The sequence below is a fragment of the Apteryx mantelli genome, chromosome 2 (genome assembly GCF_036417845.1).
Source record: "Apteryx mantelli isolate bAptMan1 chromosome 2, bAptMan1.hap1, whole genome shotgun sequence".
In the NCBI taxonomy this organism is placed as follows: Eukaryota; Metazoa; Chordata; class Aves; order Apterygiformes; family Apterygidae; genus Apteryx; species Apteryx mantelli.
The window spans coordinates 137,145,807-137,164,025 of NC_089979.1; the positions used below are offsets into that span (position 1 = coordinate 137,145,807).

At 37.6% G+C, this 18,219-nt stretch overlaps 1 protein-coding gene across 1 annotated transcript in view; it reads left to right on the forward strand.

The window, feature by feature from the left end:
* Nucleotides 1-18,219, forward strand: part of MEOX2 (mesenchyme homeobox 2) — a 56,111-nt gene that overhangs the window by 24,921 nt on the left and 12,971 nt on the right. The window contains exon 2 of the mRNA XM_013941330.1: nucleotides 16,358-16,530. Coding sequence (XP_013796784.1) covers nucleotides 16,358-16,530 — 173 coding nt within the window. The remainder of the gene's footprint in view (nucleotides 1-16,357; nucleotides 16,531-18,219) is intronic.

Consider the following 18,219-nt stretch of genomic DNA (forward strand, 5'->3'; position numbering starts at 1 on the left):
AGAAGGCATTTTGCCTCGGGTTTAGAAACAGACTGCTTCGCCATTGCTTCTGCGGTTGTACCTCTGTAAGAAGTGACCTGGACGTTGTCCTACCCCCTTTTGCTGCGCCCCTTTGCCTGCACACCTTTGTTGAGATCAGATACAATCTGACTCCCCCAGATCTGTTATTTAAAGTGCAAAATACTTCGGATACTCTTAATATGGAAAACAGTATTTAATCTGTGTGTATCAGTATTCAGAGGCTTTGGCCTGTTCCTACCACATCTTACTTGAATAAGCAATCAAAGTCTTATTCAGAATAAGAATTCCTGTTGTTTTCAGTTAAATACATTGGGGGACTAAGTAGAAGGACATAGCAGCTGCAGTGTCCTCCCTCAGTCTTTCCTTAAAACCTGCTCCAGGGCAATACCCATGATGGCAGCTGGCATGCAGTGATCAAAGCTTGCTCTTGTTTGACAATGCAACCGAGAGGGGTGCAGCATGTTTGATAAATGCAGTGTCAGCTCTTGGAAGCACGGACTTGCATTTATTAGAATGCAGTGTCATCATGTGAAGGGACCTTTAGGCAACACTGCTGCACAAATGCTAAAGAATAACGTATTCGGAAATTTCTCTGTCATGTTCTATTTCTATGTAGATGTCTTCATTCAAGGAAAAAGCTTCTGGGGTCTGTCTACATTTTTTGAACAAAACAAACATACTTTTAGTTAGGGAGCTAACCTACCTAGCAAGGCAGGCTTTTTTCAGTAGTTGTTTCTAAGCATTATTATTTAAAAATTATTTATTTATTTATTTATTTTTCTCCTTGAAGGTGAAAGGCTTAGTAGGGTGATGCATTAGGATCCAGATAGTATCCCTTCTCTGAGAAGTAATGATGAATAAATCTAAGTAGTAGCAACCTGTTAGAAATAGGCTCCTATTCTTTCTCAGTACAAGTGAAAAAACAAATGAAAACAAATCAGAATTAACTCTTAACCAATTAAAAGGCATTTTTGATGTACTAAGATACACAAAAGCAAGCGTGGACCTATTCAGTGGCTTTTGACACTGGTCCTATTTACAAACAGAGCTCCTATCCACACAAATAACCTTGTTTCTTTTGCATGTCAGTATGTGGGTAAGTTAATGCACATTAAAACATTGAAGGAGGATGTTTAAGTTAAAGTTCTTAGCTGATCACCGCTGGTGCAATCCAGCAAGGAGTGACCAGCGATTCATTGATGTTGTTTCTCAGCTTTGCCTTATCATCATCTTCTCATTTTGTCTACAAAACTGAAGGTTAATTTGCATGACAGTTATTTGCAAATGAAATGTAAGTTACTTACTTAGATTTTTGTTGTTGCATATAGAGGACATTTTATGCTTTAAGGGCTTGAACTTGAAAATGAATGAAGACAGAGAGGGATTGGTACTGAGTTTTTTATTAGGGACTAGACCAGCTTGTAAGAGGTAAAATTTGTGGAACCAGAAATGGAAGCCATCATTTAAAAATTGGATTATGTATACATTTTTATCGACATGACTTAAAAGCTAAGGGAAGTAAAATGAGAATATGCAGTTGTAATTGCATGACTACGTGATTTTTTTTTTCTTCAGTTTTAGGTCTAGATAACCAGCTGAATGACAGAAGACCAAATAAGCAAGCAGTTTAAATCCCTAAATAGAATAGTTATATGATGTAACCAATGAGGTCTTTTATGATGATAGTAGACCAAAGTCTCCCTTGGTAATAAGGTAAAATAAGGTAAAATATTAACAAAAGAAAAGACAGTCTTGAAAGGAAAAGTCCAACTCTATGAGCAATGTACCGCAATTCTCTGTCAGACTAGGCGAACACTCAATAGAAAAATCATTAATTTTTTTTGTTTTACATTATTGAGGCATGAGAAGACACAGATTTCCTGCTTTCAGAAAGAAAGTGAAAAATATATGGGAGTAGGAAGGCACTAAATTGTGTTTAGACAAAGCTTAGTGTTCAGCTAAATGCACAGATGCATTAACTAAACACTTTTTATGCCTAAACCACTGTTTATATAGTAATGAGGATTTTCCATCAGTTTCTTCAGTTAAACAGTAGCAGTCTTTTTGCTGTTTTATGGAAACAAGGCAGTCCTGCATAAAAACATCAGATATATCAGAATGTTATGCTTTTTTATCTTTTATATGAATGCAGCATAATCCTAACCCTAACCAGACCAACATTTTAACCTCACCTCATTTTGAATTTTGCCTCAGATCTCAGTTGTGAAATGAACCCAGTCCAGTTTTGTTTCAGAAGAAAGCTGGGGGTTTGGATGGCGGAGAAAGTCACTATCCAGTTTTTGTTTTTGTTTTGAAAGATGGAGAAAGCTTGTTTATGACTAGGAACATCCGCCAAAATGCTGTAACACCAGCTTAAATTAACTCTTTACTAAAACCCATGTTTACAACTCAAAAAGAGGCTATTGCTCCATATTTTCAGTGCCCCAGAGGCCTATAAATCCCCTGGAAAACATTGCAACAATGTAAAACAACCCAGCACAGTTATTCAACAAGTACCATTTTTATAGGATTTTGCTGTATCAAAGTGTGTTCAGGCCAGCATTTAAAATAAATCCAAGCTCCAGTGACATTTGTTCTGGTTGCTGGGTCACTAGGGTCTGCGCAAAGGAAGGGAGATGCAAGTCATGCTAGCTGGGCTTTCTAAATAACCGAGCAGCAAGCCGCTGAATCCTGTGCCGTGCTGCTCAGGGGCTTTCACCAAAAGGCTGGGCGAGCGAGAGAAGAAGATTTTTCAAAACTTACCTTTACATGCGTCTCATGGCACTTTATTACCCAAGGGACAATTCCTCTGGTAATTTAATGCCGTATTCCAGGCTGCCCTCCATTTAGACTGGATTCTTCATTTTTTATTTTACATCAGGATAAACTGCCAGTAAATATATCACGAGGAGGGCTGCCCTAAGGGAACGGTCCATCATTCGCAGGCTTCCCCTTTGCCTCCCCATGAAGACCCTGAGGAAGAATGTGAGAGGCCCATATTCTGGGTGGTTATCACTGGAGAAAAAGTATTGAAACAGCTCCTTCATTGGCATGAAGGTTTTTCAATGCTATGTAGTTTAAAAATAAGATACACTTTATAAAAACAGTATAATGTTCAATTAGCTTATTCAACTGGGTGGAAACTCAATGACTGAGTAGCTTAAAATTAGATGGGATAAAGTTTTATATTGAAAAGAATAACATCAGAAAAGATTTTAACTCAGAAAGAGTTTGAAATTTTTATTTTATATTGAAAAATATTTATATTGAAAAGAACAACACCCCAGAACTCATATCTAACTACTATATCTCATTTTGTTGGAAAACTGCAAGCATATATTCAACTTCTTAATATACCCCTGAACTTTGTGCCATTTCAGAACTGCTGCATACTCTTTTTCAGAGCTGCAAAAACAGAGTTCAAGAGTGTATTTTTTGAGGTTCAGAGGGGGATTTGTTTCCCTCCCAGCCCCGTTAGCACTGACAGATTCATTGCAACAGCACTAAGTCCAGCCCTGGCATTGCTGGTTACCTAGATACATGCTGCAGTTTCACTGTGGCTTCAAGTCTCTGCTTTTCAGGGTACATTCCTGCATCACCCACTAGATGATTTTATTGGTCTTTTCCTTTTTTCATTTCTATGGCCTGATAATATAAAATATTGGGTCCACTCTTATTGCGGAGCATGCAACCATAGTTGACATGGTTGGAAAGAAGAGCAAAGAAATAAAAAAGCAATTTTCATTCCTTAGATGGAGTTCAGCAATTCCAGAGTCAAAAGGGGGGGTGGTGTTTTACCTCCTGCCTGCCAGCCATCGCTGGAGGCGACTGTTCAAAAATGCGAATGTGGTGATTGATCTGGGCTGTTTTACAGAAGAATTAAATTAGCTTTGTATTTGTTTTCAGTATTAAAGTTTTAATGTAGAGAAAAAATTATACCCACCCAACTCATATCTTCAACTGTAATGACAACAGGGTGTGTTTCTTAATTTTCTTATCCCAGTATAATAAGGTATTTAAAATGAGCTTGTTTAAAAGGGTAGCACATAGTGGCTGGGACTGTAAAAATATATAGGATTTTCTATGCTTTGACATGCACTGTCAGACTGTGTCACTAGCACATTGCTTCACCAGGAAGGCCTTTCTTCTCCAGCTTAGACACAGTGAGTTGTGTGAGTTGAATGACAGAAGAGTCAGGCCACATTATTTAACATTTGTGTGCCAAATGGTCTCTCTTATTTGGGAAAGTAGAAGATTCTACTTTTGTATTAATATAGTGACCACAGAAAGACTTTCCGTTACTGAAAAAGAGTTGGAAATGAAGCTGGGGACAAACTGACCTTTGGGTATGACTAATGTGCTGTGGACTTGTGGTCTAATTATTGGACACTCTTGGGTTTTCGGGGATTCTTTTCTTTCTTTTTTTTCTCTTTTTTCTATCTCTAAATATATCTGCTCTCAAAGTGTCCACTTGAAACCTGATTCTGCAGAACTTTATGTACATACTGAAATGTTTTCAAAATCAGGCCCTTATATTGTACTTTCTCCTTCCAAATTAAAATGCAAGACTGTATAAGGAGTATCAACTAATTTGGAAGTAGTCATCCATTTTAGATGCATCAAGTAAGCTTAGGGCCCTTAATTACTTTATTTGTAGTCGCTAGATATCATACAGATTTAAAAGGGGACAGTGCAACTATGACATAAAGAAATTTGCCATCTCACAAGCTATACTTGAACCCTTAGTTAAAGTGAGTTTCCCTCTTAGACATATTGTAAATATTTTCTTGCATTGTAATCTTAAAATAATAGGAAGTACTCCAAACAATTATGTTGCGGCTCTTGCTCACATCAAAGTTGAAAGTTTTTTTTTATTGCACCCTGCCAAAGCTTTCCATTATGAGTCACAAACTTTAACTGTACATCAAGTTTGATTGTTAGCAAGCAAGAAAAATTATTCACCAAAAAAGCCCTAGAAACCATGACTGTAAAATTAATAGTAACATAGATTTTGCAGAAAACTTAAACCTGCACTATTAGTTAGATTTTATTTCTTTTACAGATTTAGTTCCCTTCCCCAGTATTCGATTTAGAGAACTCTTCTTGTTTTTTTTGTTTAATCATATGAGCATTTTTCCATCTTTTAACAATTATACAATAGCTCTAAGGGAAATTGTGTTAGCTTCAAGCATGACAAATCCTTTGGGGTTTTCTTTTTTTTGAAGGATTCTGCCATTTACGATAATCATTTGAGAAAACACAAAGAAAGGAAAATGTGGCAAGCCACTAAGTGGGAGGATTTGTAAGGCAAAAACATCTGATTGTCAGGACTTCTAAAGTAGTCATTAGGAGGATCTCTGTCTAATTTACAGATAGTAGTAGTTTTAAGTGAAAAATGAATACTTTCATGGTTGATCTGAAAGCCAATAGTATAAATAGTTTAAATATCTGAAAAAAATTATTTTATAACCCTTTTAATTTTGGTTTCTCCTGAAAAACAGGTAATTCCATTTAATTGCATGTGGAAAAGTACTTTCCACTGTTTTTCCATTTTTATAGTTAGTGTTATACTTCAGTGCAATGTTGTTAGGTAAGCCGTGAATGAAATAGTAGAATACACACATACCAGCAACCCTGTTTGGGGTGTGTGTGTGTTTTTTCTGTTCTTAAAAAAAAGTCTGGATATCTACTAAGGTATCTTATGAGCACAGCTGAGCCTGTTGGCATCATTTTAATACCTTCTGAGGGATAATAAGGTTTACAAAACATATCACTAAAACATATGCAGGCATATTCATTTGCACAGAAATCTACGATATCTCTTAAAGAACCAGCGAGAGTTTACATTTGTGCCTTGTACTGAAAGCTGCTGTGCTGTACAAGCTGAGCCAGCCTAACAAATAGAGCCAACAAGGGGGAGGACAACTCTATGCAGCTTCTTGGGAGGACCAGGACGCTGGTCGAGACTGTGAAATGGAAAATGATTTGTGAACTGGCGATTCTGCGCGGTGCTATATACACTGCAGGGGCGAGTTATGGGTGTTTTTAAAGGAAAGTTTTTAAAAAGAGCAAAAGCACTTGAGGCAAACTAATTTAAAAATAAAGAGAAAGGAGAAAGGGCATGCTAACAGACGATTAAGTAGAAATATCAGATGTTAGATTTGCTCCAGCCACTGTTTTTTTCTGTCACATGTTCAACATATATAAAATTTTCACTACATCATTAAGAAGTTCCAAAGAAATCTGTTTCATGATGAATGGGGAAAAAAAATAGCCAGTGTAACACTGAAAAATTACCCTGAAAAAATTGTTGTGAAATGGCTTCCTTTTTCCTGTAACAGCAAAATAATTCTTAGAAAGAGCTGAAGTAGAATTATGGTACCAATTTCTATTGTCCCTTGTGTAACTGTATCCTGAAGACCTGCTTTGGAAAAATGGGTGAGTAAGGCAATATGGAGCCCTAAAGAAACTCCAACTGTATTAAACTTTTGTAAGTAAGTGTTTCAACTTTTATTGCTAAGTATGGAAAACTGAAAGCCTGGATTCTTTGGCTTAAGCACAAGCTATTTATTTTTTGTTCAGACAGGAGCTCATGCATTTGCAGTAAGATTAAAAAAAAAAAAAAGCAACCTTAGAAGATGGCAAGATTTTGACTGTAAGTTCAGCAAACATATTTTGAGAAAATACTGTGTAGGAGCCTAAGAAAATACCTTTCTTTAATCAACTCAAGATCTCTCATGATCATACACAAAGTAAGCTGGGAGTTCTAATAGGATCAGAATTGGCTTTGACACCCTGGGGACTTAGGAGCAGTTCCACTGAAATCTTTGGAGCTGCTCCACACTTCCACCACTGTAATTAGAGGAATTTGGCCTAGCAAAACCAGCACACTTGTTCCTGGGCCGTTTGCTCTAGTGAATGTTTGTGGCACAATGTGGTCTCTTACACTACCTGTACGTAGCACCTCTGCTAAGGAAGAAGGAGCTCAGGCTTTAGACCTCGGGAAGTCTGTGGAAGTTACGCCGCAATTTCAGCACACAGTGCTGGATCACCATAAAGTAATTATAGATGTTGTTTTGAAAAAACTAAAGTCTGTTTGCATATGGGTAAATCACAACAACGATTGTTTATTAGAATGATATTTGGAAACTCACAGTGATTTATTACTGTGATATTTGAAAATTAAATAATTCAGACCTTTATGTGGAGTTACCAAGTTTGCACCAACACCTCATTAAAGGTGTTTTACTTCTGGATCCTGTGAATAACATCTAGAAGGTCTGAACTTTCTAAGCAACAGAATTATTAGCAAGAACTGACTGCCATTTGGGAAGCAGGCATCGCTAGTCTTGCTGGGGAATGCACAGCTTCTTTAAATGCAAGGGACTTTGAATGGAAATTTGAAAGCATGTAAAACTAATGGCCATTTATATAGAGAAGTTAATTTAGAAACAACTTACAGGTTTCTAAAATGCATTGGTTAACATCTGTTCCCATCCCAACTGTACTTTGGATACTAACTATTAAGGCAGCCTGGACTGGCAGAAAAGAATTAAAAACTAATTATTTTCAAGATATTTAAAATCTAGATAGCTCGTGCAGAATACATACTGGCATAATTTTGCTATATATTTCTTAGCTAGAAGGCAGTGTAACATATTTCACCATTCCCTAGCCTCATCTCTGTTTTTGTTGCTGGCAATAGTTTAAGCTAAATATTTAGTATTTTATGTGAATACAATACATGTAAAGTGGAGCAACCTGAATTATAGTTTAATCATGACATAGAGGCGGATCCACCTATTCTTGAGAGGAAGCATCTCCTCAAAAAGCTCACTGGCCAAAATGGTTAAAACATACTGAATGCATTCTTTATCATTTAAGTATTTTAGTTTTTTTCTTTTTCAGATATAAATTAAATATGGCTTTTTGTTAAACCTGAGTCCCACAACATTGCCTATGCTGTCTGCTCTAGTATTTTTGGCAGGACAAAGGTCTGCCTGCTTCATGAAGCTGAAATGAAAACTACAGCCCAGTGTTTTCAGGAGATAAGACTTGCTTGAGAGGTGCTTATCTAAATAAGTTCTGTACATCATATACTATTTTCTTTTCTTAAGCAGCCACTTCCCTACAGTTTGCAGTGCTTGAGATCTTTCATATACCATTGTTGCAGGAAAAATCTGTTTTCCTAAATATTCTTACAATATAGTGGGGCCAAAGGGAGTATTTTAATCCCTCCTGGGAGTGCTGGTACAGGCTGTCCCCAGGAAAGGGCTTTGGCCAACCCTTTGCTGGTGACCATGGCATGGGTGGTGTTTGGGGTGGGCTTGGTCTCTCCCAACTTCCATTGTGCTTCCAGGGGAGTCTTGCCCTTGGGGTAGGGAAAATCCCCCACTGTGGCGGATGCCTGAGATCCATAAGGCTCTTCCATAAGGATGGAGGGAAAATTCCATAAACTGCCACATCAGCTCCTGTTTCTTCTGTTTAGAGGTCTGTCTTAGGGAAGATTCCTTGTTTTAGTATTGCAGGTTAAATTTTACTCAAGAGGACTTGCTGCTAAGCTGCAGAGAGATGGGGCTGGCGGCTGGCACCTTCATTTACTGAAATTCTTCCAAATGAAAGCTAATTATAAAAATGGTTCTGGGAGTATGTGAACAATCTCCATGCATGTGCTATCTGCTGGTGCATGTAAGAAATGTATCTCTGGGAATAAAAATGGGAATTGGAAGTGCTGCTAGATAAATTCCTATTAAAATGCAGCCTGTAAGGTTTATTTAAGAGAACTCCTATGTTTTGACTTTTTAGACAAACTTATATTTTCTGTTGTTTTTTTAAAGTGTTTCCCAAGTCTCTTTTACTAATATCAGCCATAATTATACAAGCCAGTGGGACTGAATGAAGTGTCTCCCATGTGAACATCTACTGAGTGGTGCAGTTATTCATGAGATAATTCATAAGTTGACATTCATATTTACAAGGTGGGAATAATAAAGGACATGTATATGTTATATAGTTGGATGGATAAGATGAACTGGCAGAAGCACATCTTTCCCAGCAAAGGTATCTACAACATTAGCTATCACAGTGCTATGAATCAGTGTTTCTGATGCTGTAATATAATTCCTGAACTTGTACTTTCAGGAGGCAGTAATAACAAAAAAAGTTGGCAGCAACAACTAGTAGGTAATGGTTTAGGACGGTATATAGTGTGTTTCAGAATACCCAGAGGTTTTGCTGTGCCAATTCATGTTTTTATTGGGAAGGGATATAAGGCCATTTTAAATTGTAAATTGTCACAGACTGGATTAGAAAGCATTAACTCAATAAGCAAACAAAAGTTTGTTTTCATTAGAATGAAAAGAAGGATTCATGTAATTTTGACGTCGCACTAGTGCTACTGTGCAACTTTGCCCATTTACACATGTAGGGTTGTGAATTATGGAACTGAAGATGCTGTTTGCTCCAATTTTCAAAGAGGATATTCTACTAATGTATTTTGTGAATTGCAGGCCCAGAAATACCTTCAATGACATTCCCAAAAGAGACACTCAAACTGACTATGCTCAGTGATTAGGAACTGCACTATTTAACTGAGCAAAACCTTCTAAAAATGCTATTTTAATGAAGGAAAATGATTAAACAAAAAATAGATTAATTAAATCTGCAGCATTTGATCATTTGTCTTCAACTGGTGCAAATAAGTGTAGGTGCATTGAAGTCAGCGTAGCTGTGCAGTTTTATATAGCCCAGGATTTGACTCATTCTTTTAGTACAAAGTTTATACTCAAAAGCTGTTGTAGGGAGTAAAGATTTAAACTAGGAACCTGAAAAGCAACTGGACAATGCTTTGAACCCAGAGTGAGCTTGCATATTAACTTCTGGGAAATTTTTAATTGAAAATTTAGAAGAAAAAAGGTAATGGAAAACTGTGTAGTGTTCTGTATTAAGTGTTAAAAATGTTTGAAATTGACCATCTCTGGGTATATTTTTATGCCTTTTTCGCATGTGTAGTTGCTGGCAAAACAATATGAAACAAGTGGAGACCTTTATGCCAGTTCCTTGCTTGTGTCTCAGTAAACTATTTCATTTTGTCAGAAAATATGATTAACTATAAAATATCAGAAACAATTAGGTAAGGAATTCAACTGTATACCAGTATGTACTTCCTACCATTAAAAAATGAAGTTGTTCTCTCCATCATAATATTCCTTTGCTTCTGTATAGTACAAATTTGATATTTTATTCATATGCATATTTCAGATTAATGATATTTTCCTGGATTATTGCCTTAATACTAAAGTAATTTTCCCTAAGTTTATATCGATAATGTCTTGAAGGCAAAAATAGCATTTGGCATTGAATCACATACCATTGGTGTGTCCTATTGATGTTTAGAAGCTCTGAAGCTTTTGTTTACACATTAGTGATTTAAATGAATGTAGAGGAATTAAGTTTGAAAGAAATGCTCTTTCATGCAACATTAAGTTACTCAGAAGTAACAAGCTTTTCACGTTGATTTATTTGTACAGATTGCTTCATTTTAAAGTAAGTAACCATATAGTAGTTGTTCCCTGCAAACACTTGAACATCATTTATAGGAAAGCATGCAATTAAGAATATTTAATTCATGCAACTTCACAATAAATTTATAGTGAAATAAATCTAGAAATGGGCTGTTCAGTCTTGTATTGGTAAGGACTTAGGGGACTTTTTGAGAACAAGTGCTCCCCAGTGTGAGTTAAAGTTGCAAAAACTGGGCATTGAGTAACAGTTCTAGGCATGAAATTCTGGTGGCCTTTTGGTCACAAATTATTAGTGGTTATTGTAACTACTCATTGTAAGGAAGGATATCAGGATCTGACAACTATCTGTAATGGCTAATAAAATACTAGCAGCAATCTTACTTATTTTTGAAAATTCTTGTCTGGGATCTAACATTGCAGCTATTAACTGAAAGTTCATTGCTGGCTGAGAAATTACGGTATGTCAGCTATTGAAATAATCCAAGGAAAAATCTCATGTGCTTCTTGCATGTACTGCACATGATTCCGACCCTACCCAATTAGTAGTAGATCTGTGCATCACTGATATTCTGCCCAGTATTTTTTCCCTACTCTATAAGCAGTCCTTTTTTTCCTAGGCATGCATCAAAAGCAAAAATACGAAAATGACTACTCTTCATATTCTACTCATAAAGTTTGATTCTGTGTTTACTTGGTATGCTCCTGTTTTCCAAAGCAATGATGTAGAGAGAAGGAGACAGGAACTCTGATAAGACCTTATGAATGCTGGGATTAACAGCAATGCTTTCCTTAGAGTAAGTTAGAAATAACTTTTCAGGATGGAGCACAAGTATTAATGATTTTTGTAACAATTTTTGAGCCATTGCTAAGCTCAGGAAAAGATCTAAGCCTCCAAAAGATCTGTAGAACAGTCATTTATAACTTCGAATGTCTTTCCAAATGGTACCTGCTACATCAGTTACCAGCCAGCATTTTTGTCTGACAGGAGATATTAAAGATCCTGACTGGAGTTTTTGAAAACTAATAATAACAATTCTGGGAAAGTGGCATAACCTGTAGCCCTCCAAGTAGTCTTTAAGTGCCTACTTAGTAGAGATCCAAAGAACAAAGGTTTGCAAAAGAAAGACTGATAAGGTACTAATACCTGCATGTAGGCTATCTCTTCTGAGAGCATGCTAGAATTTGTCTGGGAGACAATATAGATTGCTGTATTTTTCATCAAGTGATCTGTACCATCTGTATATATTTTGTGTGTGCTTTTTGAGAGGTAAGGAGTGTAACTTAGATCCTCCTAGGCTTTGTTCTCTGCCTCTACACCTACCGTTTGGCGTAAGATGTAGCCAGTGGAAGAAAACTAAGGTTGTTAGTTTTTTTTCTTTTCTTCTCTCTCTCTTTTTTTTTTGCCTTAGTTGCAACAGCTGCAAAACAGATGTAGGCTGACACAAGTTCTGCCAAAAATCTCTTCCAAGTCTCCCTCCCATTTTCCACCAAAGAGAAACTAGTCAGGTGATATGAACAGAGAGCTGAAGGTCAGAAAGATCTGGGAGCTCCCAATCCTGGCTCTGTAGAGATTGTTAAAAAAGAAGCAATTCCCCCAAAATCCTTAGATTTACTGCTTTGGATATTAAAACAACCAAAGTTTATGGAGGTGACATTTCTAAAATTTACTGTTCTGAGTAGCATGATGTTAATGGGAAATAAAAGGCAATCTGTACAGGAACCACAGAAACACTGCAGCAGAGAAAATCAAATGACAGCAAGAGTTGACAACTGGCACTCACCTAACTGGCATCCGTCTAAGTAGATGTTTTTAGATACATTTTCAATATTTTAAATGCATTAAGCAAAATACTATTGCCTCACATCTTGCTGGCATAGTTATTACTCTCTAATTATCTTAAATCTTCAGTAGACACATTTGATGAGATCAGCTCATGGCACTGTAGCTCACAGCATCTCAGAATTGAGAGAGCTGGCTAGGTAGCACTCCAGTTTCAAAGCCAGCATCATCCAGACCTTTCCTGAACCAGATTCCTTAGAATTCTAATCATTCAGTCATGTAAATCTCATTATTGAGAGAGAGGTAACCCCCTTCTAAGGTTTCTGCATACCTTTCCAATTTTTCCTTTCAGCAATATTTGAGTATACCATGTGCTTTCTCAGAGTATTTTGACTATTACAAGATGCCCTAGGAGATGTGGATGTTTAAAGAAATGAAAACGATCACAGTTTAACATTTTTTCTGGCACTTTTATGTATTTCTTACAAAAATCTGAGTCAGTAAACACATTATCAACAATGTGGTTGAAAAGATTTATAATTTCCAACTTGGTCTGAGCTGAGTTGTAAAAGTGTCCTAGATTGTTAGCATTTCCAGTGACTCAAAGAGGGTAAATAGTAACACACTGAAAAAAAATTATCAGCCAGAAATTCGTGATTCTGTTCTTGCACATATTGTATGATGACTCAGTGTGACTACGGCAATGAGCTTTAAGAGTTCATCTTGCAGTTGTATCACCTAAAGACAATTGGGGTGGGCACCCAAAGTGGCAAAAGCTCCTACAACTTTAGTGGCCATGACGTTGAATTCTTCCATTAGAGTGCAGGGCTACTGCAGACCAACACGTCTGACGTAATGTAGATATGAACATTTTCTTAGTTGCTACAGGGAAGGTAAGCAGGTGTAGGCTCTGTCAAAATCCACACAATGTATCATCTGAGCTGCCCCATGCTGAATAAGGAATTTATGACCACGTTAGCAGTCCGTACCAGCCAAGACAGGTTCGTATGACAAAGCGAAAAGCCAACAAGTGATTTGTGCACAGATATGGCCAGTGCATAGGCTGGGCTGTGCCTCACCAGGTATACGGCTGCAAGCAGCGAGCAGTGACAAAGGCGTTCAATGACATACACAGCAAATAAATAAATAATTGAAATTTTGCCACTGTGTTAGTCTGCTGATGAAATGGTACTGCTGACAGAACTGTGGCTGCCGGACATTCACAGTCTGACATTTCCTTAAAGCCAGTATCCAGCAATGGCAGGAATGTGTAAATAACAAGTTGCTGAAGCAGGCTTATATTTGTACAGAATCAGCATGGGTTAACATTACCAGCAGCACTGAATCATATCTCCTGGTAAACATGAAGGACACATGCTACTCACATGCAGTTACATTTCCTTCTCCTTACGCCAGCATCCCAGGAACCTGGAATTTCAATGCTAACAGCATTCATAAATTCATAAAAACTCAGAATTAAGAGTATGACTGTTGGGATATTAACCAACAGGAGGGCTTGCCTTATTATGTTTTACTGGCTGAGCAGTAACTCTGTTTTCATCATGGAACCATCTGCTTGCACAAAAATTGCTTGTGTTATGAGTCTCAGTCACTTATACAGATCCAAGTGCTGAGTGATGCTCGGAATGGGTACTCCTGAAGTTCTCCTCTTTGACTATTCTCTACAGTAGCTACAGTAGTAGCTAACAACCTGTTGTACCCGTGACCCCACTTTCTGCATTTCCTGGCTTATGTCATCATTTCTAGTACTGAATTTTCAATATGGTGTCCATGTCATGGGTAGGTGCAGCACTCTTATTTAAGGTCACAACCTTTAGTTCAGGCACCAGTGAACCATGGGTCTTTCCTATGGCAAGTAACAACATAGAAAGACTCCTTGGCTCATGGCCTTACATGGACACAGATTTACCAGGGTATTAAAAAAGACTGTAGCAGTGACTTGTACAAAATATGTTTCCATGTTGTAATGTAGATGAGCAGTATGCACAACCACATGCTTTCAAACATGTATGAAACATGTCTCCAGTGGAAGTCAGAATGTTAGAGGAAAATGGCTTAGGTTTGTCTCTTCAGTGATTCATTGGAGTGCTGGTATAGGGATATAAGTATTTAAATTCAGGTTGTCTGTACAGTATTTGGACCTCCCCAGGGTATGGTGAGGTGGCAAAGGAGGAAATTTCAGTGAAGAAAAGCAATGTGCACGTTCCTGCAATTGAAAAATGCAGAGAGAAGTTATAGTGCTTCTAGTTTGCCAATTAGTATGACGGAAGAAATGTGAACTGCCTGTATTCCTGCCAGGTTCAGGGTGTTTTTCATCTATCAAGTTTTCTATGTTGAGTCTGAGCGAGAAATGGTGGACTCCTATCTGATATCTTTCTCTCCCATAGTATTTGAAATGCAACACTTCTCAAGCTCCTCATTGGCTTATGCCAGACCGAGATGGTTACCAGACCTTAACCCTGGCCACCAATGGGTGTGCCACCTAAGGGGCTCCTATCCTGGAGAAGCCCTGCTGCAGGTTTCTGCTGCAGCCTAATATCTTGTGGCTGAGTAACTCCCATTTGTCCTAAACCCTCTCAGCGAGTTTGGTGGATACCCTCAGCCATACACACCGGCAGTACACTGCACATATGCAGCAAAGTCCAGTGTGTCATGTCAGCAAAAGTGAAGAGGTTTGGTGATTTAAACCCATTCTCTTTAAAACTTTATAAAGTAATGACTGTAGCACTGAGTCAAGCATCAACAGTTCTCATGACAAAGCAAAACAAACAAAGAGACATTCTCCTTCCAAGCAAGGGTAACTCTGACAAAAAGTGAAAAAACCTTTTTATACCTTTATAAATGTAGATAGTTGACTGTAGTTTTGAAACCAGACTCACTGGCCAGTTGGACAGTCTCAGGCATGTTGATGATTCATCTGATCCAGAGTCCCAGGGAGTGATTTCTTATGGGCCTGCTCATTTGGAAGTTGATGCAGGTTTCTATTTAAGTCAGCAGCTGAAGTGTGAATTTATCTGTGACATTTTTAAGATGGTTCATGAGGCCAGAATTTGACTAATGATGCTCCTACTGATCTCCTGCTAATTTTGGATTTATAGGTGTTGTATCATTCCCAAACTTCCAAACTTATAAATGTCCGGTTCTCTCTTCTTCTTTTTTTTTTTTCCTTCTGACAGTTTGATCACTTTTCACAGCATTTATTTAAACAGACTTAACTGACAGCAACAGAAAAACTGACTCTGGTAGTTTGGCTCAGGACCAAATGTACCTCTTTCTGAGAGTAAAAGGAACCAGGAGGATGGTAATGACAGTTTCAGCACAGATCCTCTGATTTTGGCCAGAAGTATGCCTTTGCTTATGAGCTTTAGTGGTAGAAAATTTTCTCTACTGATACCAGCTGTGACATAATCGCCCTACCTGCAGCTAAGCATGAAGGTGAGGGAACCCCTTTACCACACAGGAGGTGCTCTCTGATTTCTTTGTGATGCTCACTGAATTTCCCATGCTGTGTCTGTTACCTTTCTCTCAAAGTGTAGCTGGACTAGACCTTTAACATGTGTTCTTTAAAACAGAGCTTTGGCTTAAGGTATTAGTGAAATGATTGGAGAGAACAACTCTTGAAGTATTACTGATTAAGACACTAATCGAACGATACACATCCTACTCTGTCATGGTTGGATGCACTGAAAGCTGCCAGAAATGGGAAAGACTTGAAGCTTTGCAAAAATTCTACACAGAAGCGGTACGGAAATGAAACACTGCAAGGTTTAGAGCTAATGTTTGCCGTGTGTGAATGGAAGCAGCAGCTTACGTCTGTCAGAATTAGTGCTGCCTTCCTGATTTACAGTGGAGGATCCATAGGTATGAAAGCAAGAGTGTGTTTCCTTTATTTCAGAGAGAAGAAAGTGTGAGGAACTTAACTCACATAGAAGGCAAGCATGTTGATCATTGGGGTTGTTTCCTACTTAGCTGTACACTTGTAATGACTTCCATTCTTCATCTTCTTTTTCAGATTCCCAGGAAGGAAACTACAAGTCAGAGGTCAACAGTAAACCCAGGAAGGAAAGGACAGCTTTCACCAAGGAGCAAATCAGAGAGCTAGAAGCAGAATTTGCTCATCATAACTATTTGACCAGGCTGAGGCGATATGAGATAGCAGTAAACCTTGACCTCACTGAAAGACAGGTACTGATGCAAAATAATGGACTTGAATGCTTCCTCAATATTTACCAGTGGTTGGCAGCTCTTCACAGCAGAGCTGTGTTCACATTATTTATAGATATGTCAGTATATCAGATTGAATGCTTGTATCAAAATGCCACATATTTATCTGTCTTTGCTATGCAGGTAATTTATATTTTTATATTAATCAATGATGAATTAAGTTTGTCCAAGAAACAGAAGTGAAAGATAAATGCATAAGTGGTATATTTGTTAAACTGATGCACATTTTTTATAATCTGAGCACGCTGATGTGGCTGGAAAGTGGTAGGCCCCAAGTATGGCATGTACAAGCAGTTGATTTGCCTGCATGCAACAAATATGAGCATCTTGTTTTAGTCTACTAAATATATGCAGTTGCCATTTGTCCAGAGTTTCTGAACATCCTGTTTCCAGATGGCAGCAAAAACGGGAACACCAGCAAAACTGGAATACGGGCATTTTTAACCACTTTATGTTACCCTGTGCTATGAAAGCAGAGGAGACGATGGAATTTCTTATCACTGTTATTGGTTTCCTGCTCACCAAACCCTGGTCCAGGAAACACTTCTGCACATGCTCAAGTTTCATCATGCATGTTGTCACATTGATTTCTAATGGAAATATTCATGTGTTAAGCATGTACTGAAGTGTTTCAGGATCTCATCCCAACACACTAAATGGATGGTCAAGTCACATGTCAAATAGTAATTACATCAACATATGTATTTTTAAAATGAATTTTAGTCAAGACATTTAGAATATTGGACCCAAATTACACCAAATCATATGAAATATTACCTACAGTTTCATCCTTAAAGTTGAAAGCCTTTGTCCACTGATAGTCATCCTTTCCTCAGGAATCACTATCAGATGGAAGGGTTCTTCTACATGCAGTTGGTAGGATGATGATATATTATGGATTATAAGGATGAGATGATAAGGAATCAAAACAGCATGTTGAGCAGAGATACCCATATGTATGTGTGCATGATCATCGAATCACTGTATTAGTCAAGCTGTAATAATATTTGGTGAATATGAGAAACACTACATATGAAAATGTTTGTGATGACCAAGTTTGACAATAAGAAGAGCAGCATAATTTGTGAACTCTAGATATGACAAGCTATTGGATCAATTGTCTTGAACTTCATTAACATCTTCTACAAGTAGACAAATCAGTTAAAATCAGGCCTTTTTTGTGCATACGCACGCACATTCACTCATACAAGTGAATGAAACAGCATTTTCTTTGAGGATTTCTAGAGAATAGCTTTCCCTTCCAGCTTGTCAAGTAGAAGCCAGTAATTTCTCATTTGAAAGGAATATGCTACCGGATTCTATTGGGGTCATTTTCAGTTACTTAAATATATTTGTTATATTTCTAAAGCACACCATTTGGTATCAAGCTGGTGGGAAAAAAATATTATAATGTGAAAAAAATGGATGGGGAATACTGATTTAATCTTGCCTTTTTCTCTTCCACCCACTGACTAAAGTAAGCCTAGACAATTGGATTAGCCTACGCACTTGACTGTGATAGCTAAAGGGAGGTGGAATGAATTCTTGTCTCAGTGACAAGGGGAAAGACTCTGTGTAGAGCTGAGCAACAATAAATAAATTTTAAATAATAATCCACTGTGCAAATCTGTCAGGTATCATTCAGCTCAC